The sequence below is a fragment of the Tursiops truncatus genome, chromosome 15 (assembly GCF_011762595.2).
Source record: "Tursiops truncatus isolate mTurTru1 chromosome 15, mTurTru1.mat.Y, whole genome shotgun sequence".
NCBI lineage: Eukaryota > Metazoa > Chordata > Mammalia > Artiodactyla > Delphinidae > Tursiops > Tursiops truncatus.
In genome coordinates this window covers 58,672,055-58,699,781 of record NC_047048.1, presented here as the reverse complement: position 1 = coordinate 58,699,781, position 27,727 = coordinate 58,672,055, and the positions used below count along the sequence as shown (strand labels likewise).

The window sequence follows — 27,727 nt, the reverse complement described above, 5'->3', positions numbered from 1 at the left end:
GCAAATGTGGCAAACTAGAAAGAATCATGTCCCATGCAAAAAGGGCAGCTGTTGGTCACTGCCACCCTATTGTTACATGTGGAAATGTGGGACATTTTTAGATACTTTAGATATTTTGTGAAATCTCCAAATTTAAAAATAATGACTTAAAGCATGGTGAAAGTCTAAGAAAATACATCTATAGATCAAAATACTCATGGGAGCGTGAGTTTGCATCTTCCATATGATAGATAGCCTCTAAGATGGCCCCAATGATTCCACCTCCTGGTATTTATTCTCTTGTGGCATCCTTTCCTACACTGAGTCAGGGCCAGCCTGTGTGATCAATAGAATATGGCAGAAGTGACAGTGCGTGGCTTCTGAATCTAGCTCACAAAGGCATTGAGATTCTACCTTGTTCTCTTGAATCACTCACTCTGGGGACAGCAGCCATGCCATGAGGACAGTCAAGCCATCCTGTGTTGAGACCCATGTGAAGAGGAACTGAGGCCTCCATCAACTGAACAGCCATGTGAGTAAATCTTCTTGGATAAGAATCCTTCAGCCCCAGTCAAGCCTTCAGGTAAGTGCAGTCCCTGCCAATACCTAACTGGAACCTCATGAAAGACCCTAAGCCAGAACTGCCTGGCTGAACTGCTCCCAAATTCCTGACCCATAGAAACTATGAGGGATAATAGACGATTACTGTTGTGTCAATCCAAGGGTGACAAACTTTTTCTATAAAGGGCCCGGTAGTAAATATTTCAGTCTGTGTGGACCATATAGTCTATGTTAAAAGTATTCAACTCTGAAATCAACGTAGCCATAGACCATACATAAATGAATGGGTATGGCTGTGTACCAATAAAACTTTATTTACTGACAACAAGTGGTGGGCCAGATTTGGCCTGGGGACCAGTTTGCAAATCTCTACTTTAAGCCACTTTGTTTTGTGATTTGTTATGTAGCATTATATAACTAACCCAGTCCCTGAATTTGTGGAGTGACCTGAATACCTCACATTTCCGACAGAGCACACTGTTGGTGATTTGGAGGCCGTACCAGATGCTGCTGGCACTACAAGCATCGAGGGACGATGATCCCAGGAAGAGACAATGAGCCCAGGCTTGGGCAAAGAGATGTATGGACCCAGGTGATGACATAGATGCCTTTTGTTCTTCTTACCAATCAACATCACAAGAATGATTTTACTGCCATAATGGAGACCATTTCTTCTAATTCTCCCTGTACAGTCTGGTGCTGACCGTGAACTGTCTCTAGAATGAGCAAATGGGACAGATAAGGAGGAAGCCTTCTCCCTCCCCTAGTGCTGTGAAGAGTACACAGAGCCAGCAAGGGGCAAGCTCCTAAGCTGGTAACAAGGCTGAGCCTTAAGCCTTGAGCCCAGAACAAAGAAACTCCCTGTGGAGGGTTCTAGGAACACTGCCTCTTGCCCAGTCTCTGCTCCTTCCATGTGCCCTCTGCAGCCTGTTCCTAACAGCCCCTCTGAGGACCCAGTTCCCACTCCTGCTGGGGTCAAGGCTACGGCTGGGCCAGAGCACAACCTGGGACAGACCTGAGCCTGAAACACAAATGTCCGCATATGTGGTGGGTGAGGTCGCAGCGGGAGCAAGGTGCTCAGGAGCTGGGGAGGTGGAGGAAGAGAGACAGGGTGCAGAGAAATAAAAAGGGGAGGAGAAAAAGGAGGAAAGGGCCAGGAAGAGAGAATCAAATCATCCAGAAGAGGCTGGATACAGGGTTCAAACAATGTCGCCAGAATCTTGCCTCTCTCTTGATCCATCTGTGTGAATCCCATTCTCCAGCAACCTAGGTAGCTCCAGCTTTTGGATTCTAGAGCTGCACAAAGAAGTGACAGTAGCAATCCCAGCAGCAGTTTTGGGGATACACTCTAGTTGACTCTCAGGTCACATGCCCGCATGCTATAACCAATCACTGTGTCCAGAGAATGCCTAAGTCAGATTGGCTTGGGTCCACTGCTCCAACCCATCCCTCCTGGACTGGAAGAAGAGAAAACCAGGGCGTTTACTAGAAGAAAGGGGAATGTTTAGGGTTAGGGCAGGAAACCATAAATGCCTCCTTTAGAGTTTACTGGCTGATTGAAAATTTCCTTTCCAATCCCTTCCTTGTACAAAAGGGGAGATCAAACTCCAAGAGGAGAAGGATGTGCCTGTGGTCACACAGCTTGTCAGTGGTGCTCTGCATTGAAGGTTTGTGTCCCTCCAAAATTCATATGTTGAAGCCCTAATTCCCATTGTGATGGTATTTGGAGGTGGGGCCTTTGGGTGGTAGTTAGGTTTAGATGAGGTCATGATGGTGGACCCCTATAATGGGAATAGTGCTCATGTAGGAAGAGGAAGAGACCAGAGGCACCAACCTCCCTGCCATGTGAGGGTACAGCAAGAAGGTAGCCATCTGCAAACCAAGAAGAGGGCCCTCAGCAGACAGCAAATCTGCCAGTACCTTGATTTTGGATTTCCCAGCTTCCAGAGCTGTGAGAAATAAAATGTTTGTTTGTAAGCCACCCAGTCTATGGTGTTTTGTTACAGGAGCCCAAGTGGACTGAGACAGTGACAAAACCCAGGCATGATTCTGGGTCTTGCTCTCTGGCAACTCTCTCCTCAGGGGCAAGGCCAAATGAGCCAGGAACCAAGGGAGCCGGTGGGATCTGAGGCCAGCCGGGAAGATTTATTGTTGCAGGGGGTGTCACGGTCTTTGAGCAAGGGCTTGCAGGGTGGGCAGAGTTTCTACGCACGGAGGGCAGGGAGGAGGACTGGGCTTCCCCCAAAGGGAGTTCTCTCTCTCTGGCTCTCCCTTCCTCTGAGGACCTAACCATCTGGTGGGAGAATAAGACAGGGGGACCAGCTGTTGCTACAGAGTGTGACCAGGACCTTATAGGAGAAAGCATTATAGAGGGGGGTGGGGGCCCAGGCACAGGCCTTTGTCCAGCTGGAGGAGGTCAAGGAGGCTTCCTAGGAGCAGTGATGTTTGAGCTGAATTTTTAAAGATGAGCACAAGTTAGCTAGAAGGAGAGAAAAGGCCTTCCCAATGATGGGACATCATATACAAAAGCACAGAAGTACAACAGCTCACAATGTGGTTGTAGAACAGTAAATAGTTTCGTATGCTGGATGTGCCAGAGAAAGGTAAGCACTGAGGCTGGGGGTGTCAGCAGGCCCTGATGGTACAGCCTCATGTCTGAAGCTGACCAGAGCCCTGACTTTATTTCTCTAGCTCGGGGGGACTGAGGGAGGGCATGGGAGGATGTAAGACGGGCAGTGACCACTTGTAAATATGCAGGTGACTTTGATCTTGGGAGGGATGGAGGTGGCACAGGTTGTAGGGGGCAAAAGGTTGCCAACTCAAACCCCTTGACCAAAAGAGCAGTTCAGGAAGGATCCTGGGGTGACTTGTGTTAGCAATTCAAGTTTTGCGAAACATCTGTGGGGAGATAACCATGAAACTTGGTGTTTTCTTTCTGGAAGACAGCTGGGCAAAATGAGCTAAAGCCTAAAACATGCATATTCTTCAACCTAGAAGTTCAACGTCTAGGAATTTATCCTAAGAAAATCAGCAAAGGTGAGAGAAAAGATTGAGCTTCAAGGATGTTCATTGCCACACTCTTTATATAGGAAATAACTGGAGACGAACTGAATATCCAAAAACAGGAGGCTGGTCTAATGACTAGAAATCTGATGGTGGACTCTTCTTTAGTCATTCGACTTGCTGCTGTGGTAAAGATCAACGATTACCAGACATTTGTCCGTGGGCCAAGGCTGCTCTGTGAAAAAGTTGTTACTAGTCTATGGCAAAAATCAGAAAAATAGAGACAACAAAATGTTCATAAAACTTTTTCTGTGTGTGTAACATTATCTCCATTCTACTTCTTTGGCTTAATGATGAGAAGAGTTGTTAACTTTTTTCTTCTTTCTAGGCTGCACATAATAAAAAATCCAATTAACAGAGGCATAAACATGTAGGGGCATATTTTTTTCACATTAAGAGCAGTCTGGAAGTAGCAACCACTGGGGAAGTTTCAGTGCTTACCAACGCTGGGCAAGTAGGGGTCTCTGTGATTCTCTTACCCTTTCCCTCATGGTCCCAAGAAGGCTGCCACTGCTCTTGGCAAGGTATATTCAAGGTAGGAAGAGTGGGGATGAGATGGTGTCATGACGTTTTCCCTTTTACAGGAAAGCAAAAGCTTTCCTAGAAGTCTCCAGCAGACTTCCTCTTACGTTTCATTGGCTAAATTAGGTCACAGGGCTACCCTCAGCTGCAAGGGAGTCTAGGAAATCAAGAATCTGGCAAAAGAAAATGGAATTTCCATGTTGGGTTTACTACTGATGATTAATTGCCAGGACAGGGTACACAGCCCCCTTAAACAAAACCAAGAAAGAAAGGGGTAGGGTGGTAGGAAATGGCTATCGAGAGCGCAGCTAGCCATGCCTGCCACACTTGATGGAGAGAAAGTTGGCAACGTGAGATCAGTCTCCCCTAATTTTTTGAAGGTGAAATTTACTAGTTCATGAAATGCTGAAGACTAGGAACCACTGGAATAGATGACTGGTTTTCAAACCAGATTCCTATGTTGCCCAGAGTTATTTAGGGGCTTCTGTTAGGGTGAGAAGGTGGGGAGAAGGGTGGAAGTACTAGTCCCCAATCATCCTTCAACCCAATCATTTCCACTTTTGTCTGAATATTATCTTGAGCATCCACATGAAATTCCACTGGATGTATGTGGACGTATGTGTGTTTTTCTGTATATATGTGTGTATGTGTATACATTGTATATCTTCATATATCTACATGTTTATTCATGAAAGGAGGCGAGTTCCACGTCCGAAGACTCTGCCATCTTGATTCTCTGCTCCTATCTACATATTTATACATATATATATATTTGAGAGAGAGCGAGAGAGATCTAGAGAGATACACAGCAGGAGTTTCAAACTCGTGACCTCTGGTGCCTCAGTCAGTATTTAAAATCTCTTTGACTTTTGAATGTCCCCATACTAGCCACAGACTCTCAATTACTCCAAAATTCAAACATCCTGACATTTTTAATATCACAATTCACATATTTATATTAATTTTCATATAAATCAATTCACCCTCACACATTTATACTAATTTTAATACCACTTGATTCACACATATTTATTAATTTTAATACCATCCAATTCACATTTACATTAACTGCCTGGCCCCCCTGTGCATTTATTTTGTGACCCCTGAATACACCAGGGCATTAACAATGGCTCTCTCTGGGTCATGGGTCATTTTTAAGTTTTTCTTTTTCCTGGTCTGGCTTGTCTAATTTTGCTAAAATAAACAGACATGGCTTTTGTAATAAGGGGGAAAGACGCCATTTTAATTAAAAAGTGAGAACAATGGGGCCTGTGATCCCGTGAGCTGTTGGGCCATGCTCCATCGGCCCCCGCAGAGCCTGGCTCTCCTGCGCTGCCCCTGTGTCCCCAGCCTGCCTCAAATGTGCTGCCAAGTGAGCGGCTGGGGTCCCAGCCTTGCCCTATGAGTGAGGCTCTCCCCAGAGGTGTGAGTGGGAGACACGGGCTGGACAACCTAGGAAGAGCGGGCCCTTCCTGGAAGAGTTTAGACACCCAGTTGGGGTCTGAGGCTCTTCCACACACTGAACTCCAGTGTGGGGACATGGTCCCTGCAAATGCCAACTGCTTCAAGCTAATGTGGTGTCATCACAGCACAGCTTCACTCTCGGCTACTGGAAGTCACCAGGACAGCATCTAGTTTGAATCTTTTCTCCTTATGACCTAAAAAAATACAAGCTGAAATCTAAGCCATGCCTTTAACACTCTGTATCTCCTCTTCCTTTATTCCTCTCCCTTTCTTTTCCCCTTTCTCTTTCTCTTTTTCTCTTGCATTCCAGAAACTTCAAGCCAGGTGTAAGATTTTCAAAATTGTCCAATCTAAGTGACTTTCTGTCATTTCTTTACAGATGGAGACACTGAGCCTCAGGGAGGAGTGGCGACTATATCACAAACCTTCTTACTGACCGGCTAAGTAGCCTGTGGCAAGCAACTTGAGTGCCTCAGTTTCCTTTTCTACAAGGCAGGATGGTGTTGACACCTCCCAACCCTTCATATCCGAAGGTCCCCTGCAAGCAGCAGACAGGAGACTGGGGAGGAAGTGCTGGATGATCAGCAAAACAGTTGTCCCTTTACTCAAGGGCTTATAATTAACTGGTGGCTAAATTAGGTTTTTCTAGAACTCAAATCCTCTGATTTCTAATTGTAGCATCCTCTACAATTTATTTGGGAAGAAGGACTGGGAAGATAGTAACAGTAATACCTTTTGACATACTAGGTGCTACATTCCGTGCTTCAGGAATAGTGTAGCATCAGAGAAAAGAACAAAATTCTGCAGTCCAGCTATGGCCTCAAGCAAGCACATCACTCTCTCTATCTCAGTGTCCACATGTGATCAATGGGGCGATAATAGTGTCTACCTCACCAGCTAGATATGAGGATGACACAAGAGCATGTCTGTGTGTGGTTAGACATTACCATGGCAAGCAGATGCGCACAAATGATGGAGTCTTTGCTTTCTCTGATCTCTTTGCCACTCTGGATGTTTGATAGCAGCCCACCTTGCGTTGCACTGTGTGTGTGTGTGTGAATCAAAGGAGCTCCCAGGAATCTTGCTTCCTCCTCTCTCTACTTCTTTTTCCCTGACTTCTCTCTCTAGTCCCTGGTCTTCCTTCCTAGGCAGAAGGGACATCCCTAAACAACTTAGATATTTTCCTACCTGTGGTTTATGGTCAAGGTCCATCTTCCTGCCCATCAGGTCAAGGTCAGGCTTTTCACGTATTGATGAAACCCTAGGAATTGAGAAAACTTGTTTCTCTCTGAATAATTCAGGCTTTCCAGACTATTTCCTTGAGAGGGACTCAGAAATCCTATTTTGAGAGTCCAAAGCTGAATATCAACTTTTTCCCTTGAGCTTCTGCTGTAACAATCCTGACCTCCTGAAGGCAAATGGATGCCTCTGGCTGCCTCTGGGAAGGTGAGGTGCAAGGAAAGGGAAAGGAGAAAAGTACATGGAAATATTTTAAGCCTCATTATACTTCCGTGAGGCATTTACTCAGCACCTGACTTAAATAGAGCTCAATAGCCTTAGCCAATTTATTATTACCATTTATTCCCCATAATATCAGGTACTATCATTATAATCATTTCTGAACATAAGCAATTTTACTCAAGTATAACTTATATACTTACATACTTACATACTTTGTATGACACATACAAAGTGAACATACCGTTTAACTGTCATCCTCATGCTCCGTCTCAGTCATTCCCCCTGCTCTGCTCCAAAGAGTATCCCCCTTCATAACTTCTGACAACATGGACTGGTTTTGCCTGGTTTTGAACTTGTACATGGAATAGTGAAGTATGTGTCTATTGTGTCTGTCTTCTTTCACTCAAAATTATGACCGTGAGATTCATCCATCTTGTCACATGAAGTAAAAACTATTCATTTCTATAGCTCTTTAGTTTTCTACTGTATAAATATACCATAATTTATTTATTCATTCCCCTGGCAATGGACATTCGAATTGTTCCCAGTTTGGGGCTATTACAGATAATTCTACAAACCCTTTTTGTATATCTTCCGGTGCTCATTTGGACTAATTTCTATTGGGTATAAACCTGAGAGTGAAACTGCTGGCCATAGGGTGTGCATATATTTGGCTTACTAGACACCATCAGTTTTCGAAAGTGGCTGTACCGATTTTAAACCAAGATATGAAAAAGTTTGAGTTTGCTCCACATCCTTGTCTACATTTGGTAGTGTCAAACTTCTTCTTTTTAGCCATTCTGATGAGTGTGTAGAGGTATCTCATTTAGGCTGAAAATTTCATTTCCCTGGTAACCAGTGAGCTTGAGCATGTGCCTTATTCACCATTTGAATATTCTCTTGTGAAATGCTTGTCTGTGTGTGTTTTCCTTTTTTTTAAGTTGATTTGTATTTTTCTTAATGAGTGGAGGTGCTCTTTATATGTTCTGGTTAACAAGTCCTTTATTGGTTTTTCATACAGCAGATATTTTCTCTTCCTCTGTGGCTTACCTTTTAACTATCTGAGTAGTGTCTTTGGATGAACAGACATTACTAATTTTAGTAAATTCAATTTATCAATCTTTTCCTTTATAGTTAATGTTTTGCTGAACTGTTTAAGGAATCTTTGCTTAACCCAAGGCCATGAAGATATTTACCTATTGTTTTAGTATTTAGTTTTAATTTTCACATTTAATTCTCACATTTAAATTTCAAATTTAATTTCACAAACCACTTGGATTTTTTTCTTTGTGTGTGTGAGGTAGGGAATTAAGATTCATTTTTTTTCCCCCAACTGGATATCCAATTGTCCTACCACCATTTATGGAAAACTGTATCCTGTCCTCACTGTACTACATTGTCAATTCTGTCCTAAATCAAGTATCACAAACATTTGGGTCTGATTCCAGCCTCTCTGTCCATTCCATTTGTGTCTTTTGCTAATACTACATCATCTTAATTACTGGTTTAATAATACATCCTGATATTTGCTAGGGTAAATTTTCCTAACTTTCTTCAAGATTTTAGTGGTAACTCAGCTGTTTTGGATTTTCATGTAAATTTTAGAATCAGCTTGACTTTTTTCACAAATGAAAGGGGAGGGGAGAGAGAGAGAGAATGGAAGGAAGAAAGAAAGAAAATTTTCCTGGAATTTTTATTGAGATTACATCGAATTTGTAGATCAAATCAGGGAGAATTGATATCATTGCAATGAACATGTATTATACCTATTTTAGAGGTGAGAAAATGCAATTTCAGGTCCGGAATGGAGAGGTGTGACCCAGTCATCTCTGAAACAGGAGGATCACAAACACCTGAGGGGACACACTGTCAGGACTAACTCCTTGGGGATCACTGGAGAGGCTGAGAACTAGGCAAAAGGAGTCTTACACTCTGTCAGTTTGGGAAGAGAAATGTCCTTGGCCAGAGGAAGTACCACTGAGGGCGGAGGGAGAGGAACTTTTCATGTCCCTATACCTCGGCAGAGCAGAAGTGCTTTAGACTCATCACCTGCCCTCACGGAGCCTCAGTTTCCTAACTCTGTGGAGCTAATAAACCTAGACTAACTTTACAGTGTTGGTTTCCATTTCAAGTGAGATCCTGGGGGTATTCTTTCATTCATTCATTCATTCATTCATCCATTCACAAAACAAACAGGTACTGAGTGTGACAGTAAGTACCAGATGAACTAGACAAAGTATCTGCTCACCTAGAGAGGGAAAGAGACAAAAATAAAGAGATGATGAATAAATAATCACAGTAATGGCCAAGGGTCATGACTGCCTTGTGGTGGGTGGGACAGCCTCTTTGGAAAAAGATTTGGGAATACTTTGTAAAAGGGCTGCACACACTTGAGAGTCATTTTTATTCTGCTTCTTTCCCCCTGCTTTTTCTTCTCTAATAAGTAGAAGTCAATATAGGACAAATTATAGTTAATTTATTCCCCCATCCAACTAAGCCTAGTACATTTTTTTAAAATAATTACAGCTAATATTTAATGAGCTTACCTTGTGTCTGGCACTGTTCTAAAACTTTTTAATTAACAGATAATTCACATATCATAAAATTCACCCTTTTTAAAGTGTACAGTTCTGTGGTTTATACAACTATTGCCACTATCTAATTACAGAAAATCACCCTAAAAAGAAACCCTCCACCAAGGGTGAACCCTGACGTAAGCTATGGCCTTTGGGTGATGATGATGTGTCAGTGTAGGTTCTTTAATTGTAACACGTGTACCAGTCTAGTGTGGGATTTTGATGGTGAGCAAGGCTGTGTGTATGTGGGGGCATGTGGTATATGGGAAATCTCTGTACCTTCTGTTCAATTTTGCTGTGAACCTAAAACTGCTCTAAAAATACAGTCTATTTCAAAAAAGGAAAAAGAAAGACACTCCATACTCATTAGCAGTCATTCCCCAGTCCCTCTCTTCTCAGCCCCTGGCAATCACTAACCTGCTTTCTGTTTCTAAGGCTTTGACTATTTTGGGTATTTCTTATAAGTAGAATCACACAGTATGTGGCTTTTTCAAACTGGCTTCTTTCACTTAGCTCAATGTTTTCAAGGTTCATCCATGTTGCAGCATGTATCAGCACTTCATTCTGCGATGATTGAATAATATTCTATTGTATAGACATCACACGTTTATTTAGCCATTTATCAGTTGCTATGGACATTCATGTACAAGTTTTCAATCGAATATATGTTTGGTTCTTTTGAGAACATACCCAGGATAGGAATTCATGTGTTATATGGTAACTCTAAATTTAACTTTTTGAAAAACTGCCAAATCATTTTCCAAAGGAGCGGCATCACTTTACATTTCCACCAGCAACATAGGAGAGTTCCAGTTTCTCCACATTCTTGCCAATAGTTGTTATCGTACATCTTTTTTTATTTTACCCATTCTAGTGGATGTTAAGTTAGCACTTAATTGTGGTGTTGATTTGCAATGCCTTGATGATTAATGATATTAGGAATATTTTCATGTTTTTATTGGCCATTTGTATATCTTCTTCTGAAAAATGTTTAAATCCTTTGCCCATTTTAAAATTGGGCTATTTTTTTATTGTTTATTGTTGAATTGTCAGAGTCTTGTATATGTTCTGGATACTATACCCTTACTAGATAAATGATTTGCAAATATTTCGCCTATTTTGTGAGTTTTCTTCACTTTCTTGACTGTTCTTCGAATTACAGAAGTTTTAATTTTTTTTCTTTGGTTGCTTGTGCTTTAGGTGTCATATCTAAGAAATCATTGCCTAATCCAACTATTTCTAAGTTTTATTCTAAGCTAGCTCTCAGATATGTCTTTCATTTTTAGTTAATTTATGTATATATATTGAGATAGAGGTCTACCTTCATTCTTTTGCATGTGGATATTCAATTGTCCCAGAACCATTTGTTGAAAAGACTATTCCTTCCCTCATTGAGTTATCTTGGCACCTTTGTCAAAAATCAATTGTCCATGGTAATTCCCCGGCAGTTCAGTGGTTAGGACTCCATGCTTAGGCTGCACAGTGTGGCCAAAAAAAAAAAAAAAAAATCAATTGTCCATAAATGCATGGATTTATTTCTGGACTTTCTATTCCAATGATCTATACATCTATCCTATGCTAGTACCACAGTCTTGATTGTTGTAGCATTGTAGTAGATTTTGAAATAGGAAAGTGTGGGTCATCCAATATTGTCCTTCTTTTTAGGATTATTTTGGGTCCCTGGCATTTCCATATGAAATTTAGGATCAGCTTATCAATATCTTCAAAATCATCAGCTGGAATTTTGATAGGGATTACAATTAATCTGTAGATCAATTTGATCAGTATTGCTAATATTATGTCTTATATATGAACACAGGATGTCCTTCCATTTACTTAGATCTTTTTAAATTTCTTTCAATGAAGTCTTATAGTTTTCAGTGTACAAATATTTCTTGAAGGGCAGGTTTGCTAACAACAAATTATGTCAGTTTTTATTTGTCTGAGAATGTCTTAGTTTCTCTCTCTTTTTTTTTTTTTTTTTTTGCAGTACGCGGGCCTCTCACTGCTGTGGCCTCTCCCGTCGCGGAGCACAGGCTCCAGACGCGCAGGCTCAGTGGCCGTGGCTCACGGGCCCAGCCGCTCCGCGGCATGTGGGATCTTCCCGGACCGGGGCACGAACCCGCGTCCCCCGCATGGGCAGGAGGACTCTCAACCACTGCGCCACCAGGGAAGCCCTCTCTTTCATTCTTAAAGATAGTTTTGTGGAATGTAGACTCTTTCAATGACAGTCTTTTTCTTTATGAGCTTTGACTATGTCATCTCACTGCCTTCCGGCCTCATGGTTTCTAGTGAGAAATCAGCTATTAATCTGAGGATCACTTGCATTCAAGGAGTCACTTCTCTCTTGCTGTTTTCAGGATTCTTTCTTTGTCTTTGACTTTCAACAGTTTGATTATGGTGTGTCTAGGTATGGATCCAAGCAGCCAAATGAACTCTTTGTCTAGAGTCCATTTGGCTGCTTGGATGTGTAGATTGAAGTTTTTCATCAAATCATTTCTTCAAATGTTCTGATTTTCTCTTTTCTTTCTTGGGCTCTCATTACGTAAACAGTGTTATGCTTGATGACGTCCCACAAGCCTTTGACCTAACTTCAAGTTCACTGATTCTTTATCAGCTTGCTGCAATTTGCTGAGTCCCTCTAGTGAATTTTTCATTTTAGTTGTACTCTTCATCTTTGAAATTTCCATTTGGTTCTTTTTATGTAATTTCTGTCTCTACTGTAATTCTCTATTTGGTGAGACATCATTCTCACTTTCCTTTACTTCTTTAGACATGGTTTCCTTTAGTTCTTTGAATGTATTTAAAATAAAATATTTAAAGTCTTTTTCTACTGGGTCTAATGTCTGGACTTCCTCAGGAACAGTTTCTATTGATTGCTTTTCTCTTGTGCAGGGACTATAGTTTCTTACTTCTTTTCATGTCTCATAATTTTTGTTGTTGAAAAGTGGACATTTTACATAATATAATGTAGTGACTCTGTAAATCAGATTCTCCCTTATCTCCAGGGTTTGTTGTTATTGCTGTTTGTTGTTGTTATTTGTTTTAGTAATGATTCTGAACTAATTCTGTAAAGTTTGTACTCTTTTTTGTGTGTGTGGCACTGAAATCTCTGTTCAGTTACCTTTCTGGTCAGCAAATGGTTGGGCAGAGATTTCCTTACATTCCTAGAACTAGTAGGTCTCCCAGTCTTTGCTGAGGTGCTCTCTGTGCAAGATGGGTCGCACTCTCAACACTCAGCCAGGCAGCTGATAACTCTGTCTTAGCCTTCACTTCCTACTTGTGCAGAGCCTTAAGGTTAGCCAGAGGTAAAAGCTCAGGATCTTCTCAGATCTTTCCTGTGCACCTGCACAGCTCTGGGCATACACACAGTCCTACACTTGCACATGGCCTTCTAGATTCCCAGGAATATGTCAGAGCTTTCCACAGCCCCTATGGACATCTCATTCTCCAGCTTTTCCTTTAAAGCCTTTTGGTTAGCTGATTGTTTTCCCCAAATATTATCCACTGCCTAGGCATCCCCAAAGTTAAACAATTGCCTCTAAGTATTTTTGAAAAATGCCCTCAGGGAAAAGGCTTTTTGTGCTGGGTAAGCTCCTAGTCAGTTCAAATAAAAACAGTCTTACAAGTGGGGTCTTCCAGGGAACCACCAGACAGGCCAACTAATGACAATAGTCTGGGAATGAGGCTTTGAAAGAGGTTCACCCCTATTCTGTCACCTTTGGTGGCTGCTAGGCTGCTGCATTTCAAGTCTACCACGGAATTGGGGGGTGGGAAGATGGGAATAGGGCAAGTTAAAATGCCACAAATGTCAGTGTTCTTACCAAGATTTAACCCTTTGTAAAATAAATACTTCTCTGATTACTGCAAGCCTTTAGTTTCAAGAGTTCTGAAAACCATTGATTCTGACAATTTTTGCCCATTTTGTCATTGCTTTTATAGAAGAAAGAATTTTTGAAAGCCCCACTCCACCATTTTCACTTTTCTAAACGTTTTACAGATATCACCTTATTTTTTGTCACAACTCTATGAGGTAGGTATTGTTATTGTCATTACCTCTATTTAACAAATGAGGAATCTGAGGCAGAGAGGTAAAGTGAACAGCCCCAGGCCACACAGACAACAACTGCTGGAGCCAGGATTCAAATGCAGAGGTTAACTCTAGGGCTGGCAACCTCACTAGGCTCTTTTTATTTTTTTTAACATCTTTATTGGAGTATAATTGCTTTACAATGGTGTGTTAGTTTCTGCTGTATAACAAAGTGAATCAGCTATACATATACATATATCCCCATATCCCCTCCCTCTTGCGTCTCCCTCCCACACCTCTAGGTGGTCACAAAGCACCGAGGTGATCTCCCTGTACTATGCAGCTGCTTCCCACTAGCTATCTATTTTACATTTGGTAGTGTATATATGTCAAGGCCACTCTCTCACTTCGTCTCAGCTTACCCTTCTCCCTCCCCGTGTCCTCAAGTCCATTCTCTACTTCTGCATCTTTATTCCTGTCCTGCCCCTAGGTTTGCCAAAACCTTTTTTTTTTTAGATTCCATATATATGTGTTAGCATACGGTACTTGTTTCTCTCTTTCTCACTTACTTCACTCTGTATGACAGACTCTAGGTCCATCCACCTCACTACAAATAACTCAATTTCGTTTCTTTTCATGGCTGAGTAATATTCCATAGTATATATGTACCACATATTCTTTATCCATTTATCTGTCAATGGACACTTAGATTGCTTCCATGTCCTGCCTATTGGAAATAGTGCTGCAACGAACATTGCGGTACATGTCTCTTTTTGAACTGATGAGGATGATTATAATTTTTGTGACTTTCTGTTTGAATAAAAAAAAATGCCACAAGGACTCAGAGGTAAAAAATATACAAATCGATGTTCACTGCAAAGTAAAGGAGCTGTTACAGTGGAGGATTCCTGGACTGAATGTCAATATTATGACATAGTATGAGTGTGTTTCGTGTTTGGTAATTGCAATCATTGTTGCTTTGGTTGTGGTCATCCATTTACAATGCTTGGTGTCAGTTTATTTATCTCTTGTAAAAATAAAATACAGTGTGTGTGTGTGTGTGTGTGTGTGTGTGTGTGTGTGTGTGAAAAAGAAAGAAAGAAAGAAAAAGAAAGAAAGAAAGAAAGAAAGAAAGAAAGAAGGAAAGGAAGGAAGGAAGGAAGGAAGAGAAAGAGAGGTGGGGGGAGGGAAAAAAATTATGGTTTTCTCAGAGTATATGCCCTCACTAGGCTCTTTTGTCTCCCCAGGATTGAGAAAGGAGCACTGGCTCTGGAGTCAGGAAGTCTGAATTCGAGTCCTAAGTTTGCTTCTATTCTATTGTGTGACCCTGGATGCACCAGTTTCTCTCTGTGTGTCTTAGTTTCTCCATGGATAAAATGAAGTGGTTGGCTGATTATCTCCTATTCTCCCCCAAGATTTTGGATTTTCCCCAAGCCTGGAGTGCCCACCAGACACTCAGATGAAGTTATGACCCACAGATGGGGGGCAGGCCTGGATGCTCCTGCTATAGAGAGTTGGTGGCAGCTGTCACAGACTTCTCTGGCCCAGCCTAGTTGTCCAGAGGCTTTAGGTGACTCTAGGGGAAGTTTTTGCCTGATGGGGCTGTCACTAATGACAGGGTCCCTTATCAGCTGTGCCACTGATTCCCCTTCTGGTACCTGGTCTGGTCCTCCGAAGACCAAGGAGGGCCAAGCTTGGAAGGGGTGGTACTTGCTTCATCTTATTCTCCCCCCACTTCTCCCTATGTCAACTACCCTCTCCACCAAAGCCTACAGGAACCTGACTCTTCTGTTAGGCCATGGAATAAAGAACTTGCTTTTCAAAAAAAATTTTCCAAGTCTTTTCCTAATATTTGGCTTTAGGTGATGCCTCTGACCTCATATCCCACCTCTCCCTCCCTCCCTGGGCTCTGGACACACATGCCTCAGACACAAAGATCTCAGGGTCTTTGTACTTGCTGTTCTATCTGTCTAGGATTTCCACCTCCTTCAGGTCTGTGCTCAAATGTCCCTTGTCAGTGAGACCCTTTCCTGTCCTCTCTAGTTAAAATATGCCCTCCTTACTCTTATCCACCCTTTCCCGTCCCCATTTCATTTTTTCCTTGGGACGGACAGTTTTGTTACATAAGCCAAAAAATTGTGGGTTTTGTCCCAACTAATTTGAATTTTCCTTCCTGTGCAAACCAGGCATTCCTAAACATTACAGCCCTTGATGAAGACTTGATAGCTGACCCCTCCAAAGAAAAGGGCCCCTCCCTTAGCCTCACCAAAGCACTTGGCATAGAGTCGGGTACATCAGAGGCCATGACCCAAAGCAGGACAACCTGCCTTGTGGCTGCAGTTGGCACAAGGATGCTCTAAGATAACAGATGTGTGTAGGATGACAGCTGGGCCATGGATAAGGCAGAGGAAACACATTCATTCAGATGGAGCTGGCCTGTGCCCCATCTTTCCCATCCTTGCCAACCTAGGGTTTAACCCAGTGATTGGGAAATACCTTTTCTTTTTTCCTTGTTAAGGGCCAGCCAGGGCCAGCCCTTTCCACCGGGCCTTGTGAGCAAGGTTGAAACTATGGTGCTTCTGGGCAGGCTGAGGTTTGTGGCTAGAGGCTGGACCTGATCCCTGCCATGTCCCTGACAACCAGTCTCCCTGACCCTGCACACCCACGCCACCTACCCACCAGGCCATTCCCAGAGTTGCTCTGGCCTGGCCAGCTCAGCAGCTGTGAAGTGCCCCAGAGAGTGGAGGGAATGTGAGATGTCATTCAGAAGCCAGCTGATGCAACCCTCCTGGAGAGATGGGCAGACTGAGGCCAGTGAGGGGAGGAGACCCGCCCAGGGTCACACAGACGTTCAACAAAAGCCCAGGGCTTGTGAGACCAGACCAACCTGGGTTTTAACCCAGTCTTCGCTTAATTTCAGAGTGGCTTTGGGCAAGTTCCACCACCTTTGTGAGCCTCGGTTCCCTAATCAAAGGTCAGAACAGTCTCTCTTGTATTGGGTTGTGAGCAGGATGAAATGAGGCATCTACACAAACAGCAGGGACCTGACCCCCACAGTCCATCAGCAGGTGGTGACTCCCCCTAAGAATAGCTCTGGAGCCCCAAAAAGAGGAGGCCCCATCCTAAATGCACTACTCCACCAGCTCATTTCACCCTCACAACAGTCCTGGGACGTAATACAATTAGTAACCCCATTTTACAGATGAGGAAACTGAAACCCCAAAAAGTTGAGATGTGCTACACTTCCCCAGGATGAGAAGCCTGGATTGTTCCTGCCAAGATGTACCCCATCTTGGAAACCACAGCACACCCTTGCTGTCTGATTCTAGCCGTGTTCATTGTCTTTGAGCTATTTTGCACCTTTGTAAACCGTAGGTAACTGATGAATGTGCAAACTCTGTCTTGTCTGGTAGAATTGACTTCCCTCCCCTTTGTGGAAAAACTAGCATTGCCTCTATTTATAACTCAATTCCTTTACTCCATATAAGTTTGTGCTTTTTTGACTTTTCCTTTGGGCCAGTTATAACATTTATCTGGTTCTCTTACTGTTTAACAAGTAAAATAGAACCTTCAACACATCATTTTTAGATTTATATGAGAGTCATGATTTTACCTTTTTCTGAAGGTTATCTTTTAACAAGGCCTAAGAAATCAGGGCCTGATCCTTATGGCAACAGTCCTGGAAATCAACTCTCCTGTCCTCCCTTGCTCACCTCCAGTGCTCCAGACTCAGCCCTTTCATGTGTATTTTCTAGATAATCCTCATATAGGATGCTACTTATCACCCTTCAGTTTACAAATGAGGAAATTAGGGCTCAGAGAGGCAAAGCAACTTAGCCAAGGTTACACAGCTAAAGCCAGCAATTTCTCCTTCTGGAGCTCTGTGTGTGTGTGTGGGTGTGTGTGTATGCGTGTGTGCGTGTGTGTCCTGCCTCCTTGACTAGATTGTGAATCCAGCTCCAGGTGGAGTCCAAAGAATACATTTGGAAATGGTGTGGTGTGTGATGGGGGTCAGGGGATACCGTTAAATAGCAGCTTCCAGAGGCCTTGGCAGGTCACTCAGTCTCAAGGGAGTGAGGCTGCAGTGTTACAGTTGGCCGTGCCTTTGACCCCTCCAAATCCTGAAGGATAGTCCAGGCCTATGCGGTGGCCCCCTCTGTCCCTTCCTATATCTCCCCACTGAGAAGGTTGCCCAAGGTCAAACAGTTTGTAAATGTTGGAGCCTAGACTTGAACCCAGGAAGTCCAACCTTGCATGCTGCAGTCTTTAAGACCTGGACTTAAGTCCAAGGTTTTTCTTCTCAACAGTGTGTGACCCTGGGCAAGTTATTTAACCTCTCTGAGCTACTTAACCTCTCATGAAGTAGTTAAGATAATTGAATTAGATCATGTAAGCCAAGTGCCAGAAACATGGTAAATCCTCAATAAATAGTGCTATTTCCCAAGGCCTCATTATCTCAAATAATGAGCCACCACTTAGGACCCCTGCCATCTGCCAGGCACTGTGGGAGGTGCTTTGATGACATCATCTCCAGGAATCGTCCCAACAACCCTTGAGGAGAGACTATGGTGATCCCTATTTGACAATTTGATGCCATTTTCCCGAAGTTACACAGAGAGTAAGCAATAAGGTTGCGATATAAACCAGGTTGCCTGACTCCAAGACCTAGACACTTTTCCACTCTATGCATTCATTAATTCATTTGATTCAACAAGTATTTATTGGGCATCTACTATGTATGCAAGGCACCGTTCTAGGAGGTAGAGATACAGCAGTGAACCAAACAGACACAAATCCCTGTGCTCATGAAACCGACGTTCTAGTTACAGGAGCATCAAGAAAAGCTTCTGGCCTTTCAAGGTGAGGCTGGTCACCCATCCCACCTGCTTGACCAAGGCGGGGCAAGTACCTGATGGGACATTGGAGTTGGAGCTGGACATGGCTAGGGTAGTGGGCAGGGGAAAGGATCAGGACCAAAACTATGAAAAGATGAATACAAAGCTGTCTGCTGAGAGAAGTGGGGAATGGCCTCAGAAACAACAGAGCAGAACCTCAGTGCCCCTGGGACTTGGATTCCCTGAGGACTGTTTTTTCTCTGAGGTCAACAATGTCCAAAGCTAAAAGCAGGTATTTCCATGCATGAAGACTCTGACTACACTGTGGACAGAGCCTGCTTTGGGGCCCCCAATCTAGGGCTCCCCGAACCTCCAGGTAGAAAGAATCAGGATGAAGGTGATACATACACCTCACTCGGCACGGCTGCCTTCGGTGGATATTTGGGTGGGCCCAGGCGCCCTCTTGTGGCTTCCCTTGTCTATGCATGGACCCTGCATGTGTCCCTGTGTTTGGAGGGGCTGCCTGTGCCTAGACCATTTCTCTGTTTCCAGCCTGGACCTTTTCCCCTATTCCCAGCTTTTCCTGCCTCCAGCTGAGGCCTGAAAAACTTACTCAGTTTTGTCATCTTTTACTGCGTAGACCTTGGAACACAAAATTGGGCGCCTGCAAGCCCTTTGATGCTATCAGCAGGCACAGCCATGTGGTAGTGTAGCACATAGGCACACCATTTGGTTCAAATCCTGACTGTATCCGTCACTTAGGAGCAATTGTACAGCCTTGCTGGGCCTTACTTTTCTCATTTTAAAAATGAAGATCATAATAGTTTCTACCTTAAAGAGCTATGAGAATTAAATGCGATAATACTCATTGGCCAATTTATCTGTTAAAGCCACAGTACCATTCCTGTTCTACACACACACACACACACACACACACACACACACACACACACACACACACAAATGCTGTGCCTCTCCCCTATATTGCAGGGCCTGAAGCCTGACTTGCCATCAGAGTTCCAGGTTAGATTCAGCCAATGGGAGGCAGCAAAGGCACATTATTGCTTCTCCAACAGCAGTAGGAGAATCTCTAGTTTCGGGATTCAGTTTTACAGACACCTCCGCAGGCTTTTCCCTGAACACAGCCTCAGGATAGGAGGCAGCTGTGATCATTGTCAGTGGTTTCCTGCAGTTCCTACAACTTCCAGACTCTTTGAAAGCTGTCTCCAGCCTAATCTTTATATTTTAAGCCATCTAATGGTTTTGTAAGCTCCCAGTTTTTCATATTAAATCCATTCCTGCTGGATGCAGAGCAACTAGGGCTCTCACTCATTGTTCTGGAGGTACAGCATGGCACACCCACCGTGGAAATCCATTTGACGGTTTCTTATAACATACACTACTACCACATGACCCAGCAATCCCACTCTAGGAATATACCCAAGACTAATGAAAACATATGTCCACACCAAGACCTGTGCGTGAATGTTAATAGTAGCATTATTCATAATTACTCCAACATGGAAATAATCAAAACATCCACCAATAAGATAAACTGTGGTACAGCCATAGAGCAGAATATTATTCAGAAATAAAAAGGAAGGAACTGATACATAGAACAACATGGATGAACCTCAGACATGACGAGTGAAGAAAAGCCAGGCACAAAAGAGTGTATATTTTATGTGTCAGCCATGGACGTGTGCCAGTCTCTCTTCAAGAAAGAAACTGCCAATCAGCTGTGAGGAGTGAAGGTCTCCAATAGCCCACAGCTGTAGCAACTTTGATAATGCTGAGGCCACGCTCGTCATGGCAGCTCACCCAGTGACAGGTCACAGAGGGAGTACGGAGGGATGCCCGGCTGTTTCAGCCCAACGTGGGACTCTATGGGAATCTTCGTTCTGGGCTGGTTGAGATTTTCTAAGAACTGCACCGAAGCCTGAGGCTCCTCCTCTCCAGTTTTCATTTCTTCCCCCTCTTCTTTCACAGGTGTTAGACCTGCATCGTAGTATGAAAATCCTTCCTGTTCTTTTTCTTTTTCTTTTTTTTTTTTTTTGCGGTACGCGGGCCTCTAACTGCTGTGGCCTCTTCCGTTGCGGAGCACAGGCTCCGGACGCGCAGGCTCAGCGGCCATGGCTCACGGGCCCAGCTGCTCCGCAGCATGTGGGATCTTCCCGGACCAGGGCACGAACCCGTGTCCCCTGCATCGGCAGGCGGACTCCCAACCACTGCGCCACCAGGGAAGCCCCTGTTCTCCTTTTTCTTTCACAAGCGCTATCTGCAGTAAATCTCTAGAACCGCTAACTCCATTCTGACATCTGCTTCCCAGGACCCCAAACTGACATTCTTTTTTATGAAATTTTAAGAGGGGCCAAATTAATCTGTAGAGACAGAAAGCAGATCGGTAGTTGCCTGAGCCAGAGGTTGGAGAGACGGACTGCAGAGGGGCATGAGGAAACGTTTTGGAGTAATGTAAATGTTGTATATCTTGATTATCATGGTGGATACACTGGTGTATACATTTGTCAAAACTCATTGAAGTGTACAATTAAATCAGTGATTTTACTGTATACAAATTATACTTCAATAAGGATTTTTTTTTTAAATCTCTGCTTTCGAGAAATATCTAGAGTGTGCGTGGTAGTTATAGGACTGTGCACACTTGTCAAAACAGAGACTTGTACACTAAAAAGGAGGATTTGTATTATGTATGAGTTATACTTTCATGAAAAAAAGAACGAATCAGGAAAATAATTTTTACTGATTATCTCAAGTGATGATATGTATGGGGTGGGGGATGCTCCATTGGAGGAATCACACTTCCTGATTTCAAAAATTAGTACAAATCTACAGTAATCAAGAGTCTAGTACAGGCATAAAGACAGACATATAGCCCAATGGAACAGAATAGAGAGCCCAGAAATAAACCCTTGCGTATATGGTCACATGATTTTTGACAAGGGTGCCAAGACCATTCACAGGGGAAGAACAGTCTTTCTAACAAATGGTGCTAGGAAAACTGGATATCCATATGCAAAAGAATGAAGATGAATCCCTACCTCACACTATACACAAAAATTAACTCAAAATGGATCAAAGTCCTAAATGAAGGACCTAAGACTATAAAACTCTTAGAAGAGAATAGGGTAAAAGCTTCATGATATTGGATTTGGCAATGATTTCCTGGATCTGATACCAAAAACACAGGCAACAACAACAAAAATAAGCAAACTGGACTTCATGAAAATTTCAAACTTTTGTATATTCAAAGACACTCTCAACAGAGTAAAAAGCAACCCACAGAATGAAAGACATTTGCAAATTATATATCTGATAAGGGATAATATCCAGAATATATAAAGAGTTTTTAAAATTCTACCCCCCCCCACACACACAAAATCCCAATTCAAGATCTATATCAGGGAAACTACAAACAACTCTGATGAAACAAATCAAAGAAGAACTAAATAGATATTCCATGTTCACAGATAGGAAGACTCAATATTATTAAGACGTCAGGTCTTTAAAACTTTATCTATAGATTCAATGCAGTCCCAATCAAAACCCCAACAAGCTACTTTGTGGATATCAACTTCTTCTAAAGTTTATGTAGAGAGGCAAAAATCCCAGCATAGCAAACACTATATTGAAGGAGAACAATTACCCGACTTCAAGACTTACTATAAAGCTACAGTAATCAAGACAGTGTGGTATTGGTGAAAGAACAGACAAATAAATAGATCAGTGGAACATAACAGAGAGCTTAGAAATAGACCCAAATAGGTATAGTCAACCGATCTTTCACAAAGGAGTAAAGGCAATATAATGGAAAAATGATAGCCTTTTCAACAAATGGTCCTGGAACAGCTGGACATCTACATGCAAACAAACAAAAGAATCTGGACACTGACCTTACATCCTTCACAAAAATTAACTCAAAATGAATCACAGACCTAAATCTAAAATGCAAAACTATAAAACTCCTAGAAGATAACATAGGAGATGTTATCTAGATCAGCGGTCCCCAACCTATTTTTAGCACCAGGGACCAGTTTCGTGGAAGAAAATCTTTCCACGGACTGGGGGTGGGGGGGATGGTTTGGGGATGATTCAAATGCATTAAATTGATTGTGCACTTTATTTCTATTATTATTACATTGTAATATATAATGAAATAATTATACAACTCACCATAATGCAGAAGCAGTGGGAGCCCTGAGCTTGTTTTCCTGCAACTAGACGGTCCCATCTCGGGGTGATGGGAGACAGTGACACCCGAAGTGTGTTGCTTATGTCCAGTCTACTCTGTATTCTCATTTTGGTGGCTGTCGCTGCAGAAAACCCTGCTTCACAAAGATAGGATGCTGGAAATGGAAGCAGGCTTTTCAGCGCTTTTGTGGCAATCTCAGGATATTCTGCCTTGCCTTTAATCCAGAACATACGGAGATTTGAAGTTGTCTCAAGCATACTTTTAAGGACGGTCATTTGAGATCTCGAGCAGTTGATCCTCTTCTAGCACAGACAAAACTTTCAACTGATTCACCTGGCTTATTCACAAATGGGTCGCGGATCCATTCCTTCCCACTTCGGGGGTCTTTGTGGTTGGGAAGTAATGCTCAAAGTCTTTTGAAAGCTGGGATGGGTGATCGTGCACCAGCTGGGAGAAAGAAGGCCCTGGCTCAGTCTCTTTCAAAATCTCTGCTAATGTTTGAAACATGTCCAAAGTCCCAATGCTCACTCATCGCTCCCATAATTCCAGTTTGGCTTTGAATGCAGCCACTTTATCTGCCGACTTGAACACAGCTGTCGTTACCCCCTGAAGTGGCAGACTGAGTTCGTTGAGCAGGTTGAATGTGTCACACAAGTAAGCAAGTTTTGCGACCTATTCTGTGTCACTGAAATGTGCTGCCAGTGGTGACTGTTTTTCTAAAAGAAATTTCTGGAGCGGCTCTCGTTAACTCAAAAACTCTCGTCAGTGATCTACCTTTAGAAAGCCATTTCACTTCTGTGTGTAAGAGAAGACGTGTGCTCTGGGTCCATCTCCTCACAGAGCTGTGCGAACAGACGTGAGTTAAGGGCATGTACTTTAACGTGGGTGATAATTTTAATCACATCCTGCAAAACGTTAAGTTCAGGTGACATTTTCCAGCTAGCCAGCATTTCTCTTTGGATGACACAGTGCATAGACTCACTTTCAGAAGCGACCTCTTTGACCCGAGTAGTGAAACCAGAAAACCGTGCAGTCGTGGCAGCTGCTCCGTCACACATATACCAGCACAAAATGACCAATTCCGTTTTCCTGATATGTAATCATTCAAATACTTGAATAATTATGCAACTGTGGTGTTCCCTGGCAACAAAAGTGCACATAACATAGCCTCATGCATATCCTCCTGAAAAATGTATCTCACAAAAACAAGCATTGTTGCCTTGTTGTCAACATCAGTAGACTCATCAACCTGGATTGCATACCACGGTGACTCATTAATCCTCTCTAACAATTGTCCTCAATATCCTCTGCTATTACAATTCATCTAGTTATGGTGGTAGCCGAAAGAGGAACACGTGCCACTATTGAACAGCAGCCTCTCCTAATAGGTCACGACAAATGTCCTTAGCAGCAGGCAGGATCAACTCTTCACCGATAGTAAAGGGCTTCTTAGCTTGAGCAATGCAGTTAGCCACTAAGAATGATGCTCTCATGCAGACGCATCTGATGAAGTAGTGGCCTTCAATAATTGCTTCTGTTCCTCGTGTCCACATTTTTTCTTTTGAAAAACTCCAAAGGCTTGTCTTTTAACGCAGGGTGCTTGGTCTCCATGTAGTGAAGCAGTTCTGAAGGTTTCATGGCTTCGTTGGATAGCTGGTCTCCACATATTATACAAAGCGGGCTTGGAGAATGTGAATCACCTGTTGCAATGAACCCATAATTTAAGTAGGACTCTTGGTATTTTCTTTTAAATGCAGCTTTCTTTTTGTTGGCAGTCTTAGAGTCTTCTGCTGTCTCATCATTGGGTCTTTCTTCCTTTTCAAAGAAGCTCTCCCGCGATGCTTGTGTTTTACTCATTTTGGCTAGAGTTAGCTTGTGGGCTTACCAAAACTGTGACTGAGACAAGTACGCAGTGCGGGAAAGAGGCACGGACAGAAGTGGTAAATAAAATAATGGGCGGGGGGTCACATGCAGACTAAAATAAGTGTCGGATTCTGTCTTAAAACCTGCCACCAGATGCAGCTGTATGATTGAAGTACATCAACTTTAAAGCCTGCCACCAGATGCAGCTTGTCACTTACTGATAGGGTTTTGATATGAGTCTGCAAGCAACTGATTTATTATGGTTTCTGTGCAGTCACACCTCTCTGCTAATGATAATCTGTATTTGCAGCCGCTCCCCAGCACTAGCATCACCGCCTCAGCTCCACCTCAGATCATCAGGCATTAGATTCTCCCAAGGAACACGCAACCCAGATCCCTCGCATGAGCAGTTCACAGTAGAGTTCGCGCTCCTATGAGAATCTAATGCTGCTGCTGATCTGACAGGAGGCAGAGCTCGGGAAGTAATGCGAGCGATGGGGAGCGGCTGTAAATACAGATGAAGCTTTGCTGGCTCACCCGCCGCTCACCTCCTTCTGTGTGGGCCTGTTCCTAGCAGGCCACGGACCGGTACCGGTTTGTGGCCTGGGGGTTGGGAACCCCTGATCTAGATGACCTACAGTCTGGCAATAACTTTTTAGATACAATACCAAAGGCACAATTCATGAAAGAAAGAATCAATAAGCTGGATTCCATTAAAATTTAAAAAGTCTCCTCTGCTAAAGACACTGTCAAGAGCATAAAACACAAGCCACAGACTCGGAGAAAATATTTGCAAAAGTCATATCTGATAAAGGACTTTAATCCAAAATGTACAAAGAATTCTTAACAACAATAAGAGTTGTTCAACAATAAGAAAATAACCTGATTAAAAATTGGGCCAAAGACCTGAACAGACACATCATCAAAGAAGATACACAGATGGCAAATAAGCATACGAAAAGATGCCCCACATCATATATCATCAGGGAAATGCAAATGAAAGCAATGAGATACTACTATACACCTATTAGAATGGCCAAACTTCTGAACACTGACAACATGAAATGCTGGTGAGAATATGAAGCAACAGGACCTCATTGCTTGTGGGAATGCAAAATGGTACAGCAACTTTGGAAGCAGTTTCTTACAAAACTAAACATACTCTTACCATACTATTCAGGAATTATGTTCCTTGGTATTTACCCAAAGGAACTGAAAACTTATATTCACACGAACGCCTGCCCATGTATGTTTATGACAGCTTTACTTATAATTGCTAAAACTTGGAAACAACCAAGATGTCCTTCAGTAGGTGAATGGGTAAACTGTGGTACATCCAGATAGTGGAATGTTATGCAATGCTTAAAAACAAAAAAACAGACCAAAAAAAAAAAAGCTATCAAGCCATGAAACATATGGAAGAATTGTAAATGCATATTACTAAGTGAAAGAAGCCAGTCTGAAAAGACTACATACTGTATGATTCCAGCTCTATGATAATTTGGAAAAGGCAAAACTATGAAGATTAAAAAGAACGGTGCTTACCAAGGATTAAGAGGAAGGAAGAGATGAATAGGTGGAGAGCAGAGGATTTTTAGGGCAGTGAAATTAAATTTCTCTGTATGAAAGTATAATGGTGGAAACATGTCATTATACATTCGTCCAAACCCATAGAATGTACAACACCTAGAGTGAACCCTAATGTAAACTATGAACTGTGGTAATAATGATGTGTCAATGTAAGTTCACCAATTATAAAAAATGTAGTACTCTGTGGGGGATATTGATAAAGGGAGAGGCTGCGCATGTGTTGGGGGAGAGGGTATGTGGGAAATCTCTGTCCTTCCTCCCAGTTTTTGCTGTGAATATGAAACTGCTCTAAAAATAATGCCTATTTGAAAACAACCTAATTCAAAAATGGGCAAAGGACTTGCACAGACAGTTCTTCAAAGAAGATATACAAATGGCCCATAAGCACGTGGATAGATGCTCAACGTCACTAATCATTAGGGAAATGCAAATCAAAACCACAATGAGATACCGCCTCATACCCATTAGGATGGCCACTATCAAAAAATAAAACCAAAAACAACAAGCGCTGGCAATGATGTAGAGAAATGTGAACCGTTGTGCACTGTTGGGAATGTAAAATGTTATAGCCTCAGTGGAAAACAGTATGGCAATTCCTCATAAAATTAAAAATAGAATTACCATTGGTTCAGCAATTCTACTCCTAGGTATATATTCAAAACGCCTGAAATCAAAGTCTTAAAGAAATATTTGTACACACATGTTCACAGAAGCATTATTCATTAATAGCCAAAAGATGGAAGCAACCTAAGTGTCCACCAACCGATGAGTGGATAAGCAAAATGTGATAGGTATAGATATTCCATTAGATAGATAGATATATAAATATATATATAAATATATATCTATGATACAGATATATACATGGAATATTATTCAGCCTTAAAAAGGAAAGAAATTCTGAGACACGCTACAACATGGATGAAACTTGAAGACATTAAGCTGTGAAATAAGCCAGTTACAAAAAGACAATACTGTATGATTCCACTTAAATGAGGGATCTAGAGTAGTCAGATCTTTAGAGACATGATTCTACAGAAAGCAGAGTGATGATCGTCAGGGATTGGGAAGAGACAGGAATGGGGAGTTAAGGTTTAATGGATACAAAGTTTCAGTTTTGCAAGATAAAATGAGTTCTGAAGATGAATGTTCGAGACTGCACAACAATATGTATGTACTTAATATCACTGAACTGTACACTTCTAAATAATTAAGATAGTTAAATTGTGTCATGTGTATTTTACCACAATAAAAGACTTTCAAAAAACTAAGTTATATTAAAATTATATATATACATATATATAATTTTTTTAAAGAGTTATCTCCTCCAGGTGTCAAATATGCTGGGCACCCCATCGACAAGGGGAATGGGAAGTTCAGATACTATTGAACAGTATTAATCATGGAGGGCTTCTCGGAGGAGGTGTAGTGGTTGGGCTGATGCTAGGCCAAAGGGGCAGGATTCCACTGGTGAATGATTCCACCTCAGTGTTCATCTGGATCCTGCTTCTCAGCTCACTGCTTCACAGTTTCCATGGAGACAGTTTCCAGAGAACTTGGAATACCCATGTTG

General features: G+C 42.4%; 1 protein-coding gene and 1 long non-coding RNA gene across 4 annotated transcripts in view; one reads left to right on the top strand and one right to left on the bottom strand.

Moving 5' to 3' along the window:
* The first annotated feature begins 345 nt into the window (after positions 1 to 345).
* Positions 346 to 2,191, top strand: LOC141276532 (uncharacterized). The gene is made up of 3 exons (XR_012326256.1): positions 346 to 562; positions 1,012 to 1,132; positions 2,135 to 2,191. It is a non-coding gene; the product is annotated as an uncharacterized lncRNA (long non-coding RNA).
* A 913-nt stretch (positions 2,192 to 3,104) lies between these two features.
* LOC109552665 (uncharacterized) overlaps positions 3,105 to 27,727 on the bottom strand; it is a 29,159-nt gene continuing 4,536 nt past the window's right edge. For 2 of the 3 annotated variants that reach the window (XR_012326255.1, XM_073792830.1), the window contains exons 5-6: positions 6,778 to 6,850; positions 3,105 to 3,932 (exon numbers count right to left, since the gene is read on the bottom strand). Coding sequence is in view for 2 of the 3 variants with exons in the window: in XM_073792830.1 (XP_073648931.1) it covers positions 3,891 to 3,932; positions 6,778 to 6,850 (115 nt within the window). In the remaining variant the exon portion in view is untranslated. The remainder of the gene's footprint in view (positions 3,933 to 6,777; positions 6,851 to 27,727) is intronic. The other variant, XM_073792831.1, reaches the window with a different exon arrangement.